The 4,349-nt window shown below is 38.3% G+C and overlaps 1 protein-coding gene across 1 annotated transcript in view; it reads right to left on the minus strand.

The window, feature by feature from the left end:
• Window positions 1–1,916: 1,916 nt before the first annotated feature.
• LOC107756858 (nebulette-like) overlaps window positions 1,917–4,349 on the minus strand; it is a 3,654-nt gene continuing 1,221 nt past the window's right edge. Inside the window, exons 3-5 of the mRNA XM_016574165.1 lie at window positions 4,177–4,287; window positions 3,922–3,995; window positions 1,917–2,217 (exon numbers count right to left, since the gene is read on the minus strand). Coding sequence (XP_016429651.1) covers window positions 2,041–2,217; window positions 3,922–3,995; window positions 4,177–4,287 — 362 coding nt within the window. The 3' untranslated portion in view covers window positions 1,917–2,040. The remainder of the gene's footprint in view (window positions 2,218–3,921; window positions 3,996–4,176; window positions 4,288–4,349) is intronic.

The raw sequence follows: 4,349 nt of genomic DNA on the forward strand, positions 1-4,349 counted from the left end.
ATTCTGGGTCCTTGATAAAAAAAAAAAAAAAAAGGAAATGTATCAAAATCCCCTAAATGACCAACATCTAGCCACATCATTCTTTTTTTATAACCTCATAAAAAGATCTGTGGCAGTATCATGGTACACTAATGGTATCAGGTTAAAATTTGATATTGTACTGAATACCATGACAGAGTCACCACTGATAAATTACTCCTAATTGTAATGTAGAAACTTTCATTTTCTGTGAAGCTGCTTTGCATTGATGTGTATTGTGAAAAGTACTATACAAATAAACGTGAATTGAATTGAACTGAATGATGAACATGCATCATGATGTTACCATGACATGACAAGGTATTTCAAAGAGCAACATGGTATTGACATGGAATATGTCCAAAAGCATGGTGCCATGATACATGTTCAATAAAAAAAACGAAACGAAACCCTGAAACGAAACAAAGCACAAAAAACACACACACACACACACACACACACACACACACAGTCCAAACGCGAGCCTCGAGAGCGGATTATCGATGAGGTACAGCGGACTGATCTCCTTATCGATTATTACAGTATGTATCGAGGCCTGATCGACCAGTCAAACTCACCCTTCAGCAGCAGCGTGGCTGGAAACGCCAGTAAGAGCAGCAACAGCAGCTTCTGCAGCAGTTTCATGATTCCAACAGTGAGGATCAAATGAGAAAATACTGAGAATAAACGCGAGAGAAACACGCCTGACGCGCTGAGCGAGTTTACACTGACGAACCGCCTGACGACGCCTGCGCTCATCCGGGACACCGCTGACGTCACACGCACAGAGACACGTGTCGATTTCTGCGGAGATCCACGCATGCGCCACACGCTCACAGACAGACTAATAACAAGTCACAATGCTGGACAAAGCTTTTTATTGATTATCAATTCAATAACTGCGAAACTCTACAAGGTAAATAGCGTTAACAGAAGGCAGTGACGCGGGTAAATAGATCAAAGTGACGACAAGTGAGAGAGTTTATAATAAAGTAAATAAAACCATCAATCACACTGACAACCTGCTGATGTTTAGCTCATAATTCATCTAGTGTCATGCAGTTATCACGTACTGTGACAGATCCTGATTGAGTTCACAAACACTGTTCAGGCCGATCACATGTCTGTTAGCTGACAGATCAACATGCTACTAAAGTAAATAAACCAGACTAGTTCAAGAGAACAGCACTGAACAGGGAAGCACTGCTCGCATTTAACCACTATTCCTCTTCAAAGCAGGTGAACACACATTACACATAAACAAACATTAGAAAAAGAGTGGTTTCTACACACAGCAGATGATGGTTTTCTACATCACATGGCTTTAGTGCAGATCTGAGCTGCAGTCGTGTTCTTCTCATCAAACATCATGCATCTGTTCAACCAGAAACTAAACTAACTGTTATTGGTTAGTAAACGAACCCTCTCAGTCCACAGCCTGAGTTAACATCGCTACTAGTTTATTTCAGAACTAGTCTGTGACTGACGTCACTAGTAATGTGTGATGATGGCATAATAAACGCTGATGAAGAACAGATCATTAGTGTGAATGACTGGATGAGCTCTGCTGCGCTGGGCAACAATTACACATTAAAGTTAAAGAAAGATGATGAAACTAACCTCATTCAGCTATCAATGACACAGTTATTGATTATTATCAACCTCCTCCATTCACTATCAGACAAAATAGCTTGTTACTGCCACAGAATTAAAAAAATTAAAAGTAGGCTAACTGCAAATGTTTCTCATTTAAACTTTTTACTCAATTCTGAGACAAAAAGTCAAAATTGCAAGATAAAAACTCAGAAGTGAAGTTTTTTTGAAAATTGCATGTTTATGTCTTGCAATTCTGAGAAAAAGTCTGAATTGAGATTTAAACTTTCAGTTACAGAAAAAAAATCAATCACTTTTTAATATATTTATTCTGCAGAAATAAGCTTCCATATGAATCTAATGATCGCTTGTCTTTTAGCAGACGTCTGATCAAACTCTTCAGACTGCTGTGATTGTGTGATGATGATCTCAGTGTAAACTCTGCACGTAGTTCGCCGGAAGCATGCCGGACCTTCCGGTGCGCTGGACCGTGCCGAACATCCATCCCTCATCGATGGGCTGCGCGTTAACGATCACGTCTCCGTCGCGGAAGGAAACCTCGTCGTGATCGTGAGCGGCGTAATCGTACAGCGCCCGGTACACCCTCTGCTGGACACACACACACACACACACACACCATTCCCGTCCCATGTGTTCACAATAAACAATTGTTTGGTGGAAGAATAAAACACAGATTCAGTATTCCTCAAAATGAATAAAAATAATGCAACTCAGAATATGACGCAAACCTGCAATAATTAAATGTTAAACAACACAAATATCCTTTATGTATTTAATCCCATTCTATTTGCTTCTGATGATCCAGTTCAACCGTACTAATAAGCACAAATTACTCTATGAATGAATTGTTGAAATGTCTTCTTCTGCGTTCTACTGTACGGACGTAAACTTACTTTCCCTTCAGTCTGAGGCTTATTCATTTCACTTTTGGTGTGAAAAGGCTTTTATATTTGCCAAAAATAGAACTTTTTTATTTTAAAAACAAACAAGCAAGCCCTGTCCAGATTTAAAAAGTAACGCAAAAGTAACGTAACACATTACTTTCCATAAAAAGTAACTAAGTAATGTAATTAGTTACTTTTTTATGGAGTAACGCAACATTGTAACGCATTGCTTTTAAAAGTAACTTTCCCCAACACTGATTATAACTCCGCTTCACGTCGTACCTAACAACGCTGTTATAAACTCACTGTAAACCACAGCTTCACGGGGCTTATTGCTTTAGTTAGTGACGTAATCCATTACATTACACATTTTAATCAGACTACTTTTAGATTACTTTTGACCCAACTCGTTTATCATATTGATTTAAATCAGATAATCTCGTACCATACTGATATAAAAATGCAAAGAAAAAGAAAATATATTAGATTTCTTGTTATTGATATAATGAAGTGCACTAAACAGTAGGCTACATTATGTCAAGGTTTCCCAAACTGGGGTTCGTGAACTGCAGGGGGTTCACGAGTTTAATGAAAACTAATAATTAAAAATGTAAAATAAATAATTTTAAAATAACAACAATCAAAATAAAACACTTACTAAAAAAAATGTAATAATTTGTTTACCTGCATGTCATCTGACCATTAACAACATCAGAGACCCGTGAACATGCAAATGTGTTACTGAATAATTAACTTATTACCTTAAAATCTCAATTCAAGTAAATATATTTGGTTAAAGAGATTCGGCCAAAATTTTTTGGGAATGCCTGCATTGCATGTAAATAACAAATAATGTGAATTTGAGCAGTTTAATGTGTTTGATCGAAAAAAGCCTTCAAAACACACAGTAATACATGGTTAAATAACCTACTGAGTGATAATTCAAATAAACATTAATGTATTCATCATTACAGAAACACTGAGAAAACATTTCTTAAAATTAAAATGATTTCTGTAAATCCAGTGGTCAGATGACTGTATCGACTGATCTCTGTGTGAAACTGAAGACTTTCTGAGTGTATATAAGCGGTAGGATATTTTAGAAAGGAACATTTAAAAGATGAAAAAGAGGAATTAGGGAGAATCAATAAATGATGCATGATATAATGCTATTGTGTGAATAATATGTAATCAATATAAAAGTAACTGTAGTTGGATTACGAGTATTTTAAAATGTAATTTAATCTAATTACAAGTACTTACTTTTAGGAATCTGATTACGTAAACCAGATCACATGTCATCAGTTACTACCAGCTCTGTTTGGCACTGCACTCGTGTTTATATAGCTTATATATAGTTATAGTTATATTATAGTTATAAAGTTGGGGCTTGTTTCTCTCTCACCATGGAGTGTGGAGGAGACTGAAGGCTGTGTCCGTAACCCTGCTGAGGATGATGGGAGTGATGCTGGAACACACCTGTGATGAACAACACAAACAGAGAGTCAAACACTGCAGACTTCACCTGCTTCATCACACCTGCGGACGGAAACCCTGATCATCGTTAGTGAGAGTGAAGGAGTGAATCTGATCGGTGAAGTCGGAGTCACACACACACACACGCGTGTGTTATTTCAGCGGCATGCGTCCGTGATCTTGCCTGAAGTGGATCGGTCCTGCAGTGCAGAAGCGCTGCTGCAGACAGACACGCTGCGATCGGCCCAGAGCTCTGAGCCCGGAGAACTGCACACCGACTGCTGGGGGCCACGCTCTAACACACACACACACACACACACACACACACACACACACACACACACACACACGCGTGAT

The sequence above is a fragment of the Sinocyclocheilus rhinocerous genome, unplaced genomic scaffold (assembly GCF_001515625.1).
Source record: "Sinocyclocheilus rhinocerous isolate Xijiao unplaced genomic scaffold, SAMN03320098_v1.1 scaffold5890, whole genome shotgun sequence".
NCBI lineage: Eukaryota > Metazoa > Chordata > Actinopteri > Cypriniformes > Cyprinidae > Sinocyclocheilus > Sinocyclocheilus rhinocerous.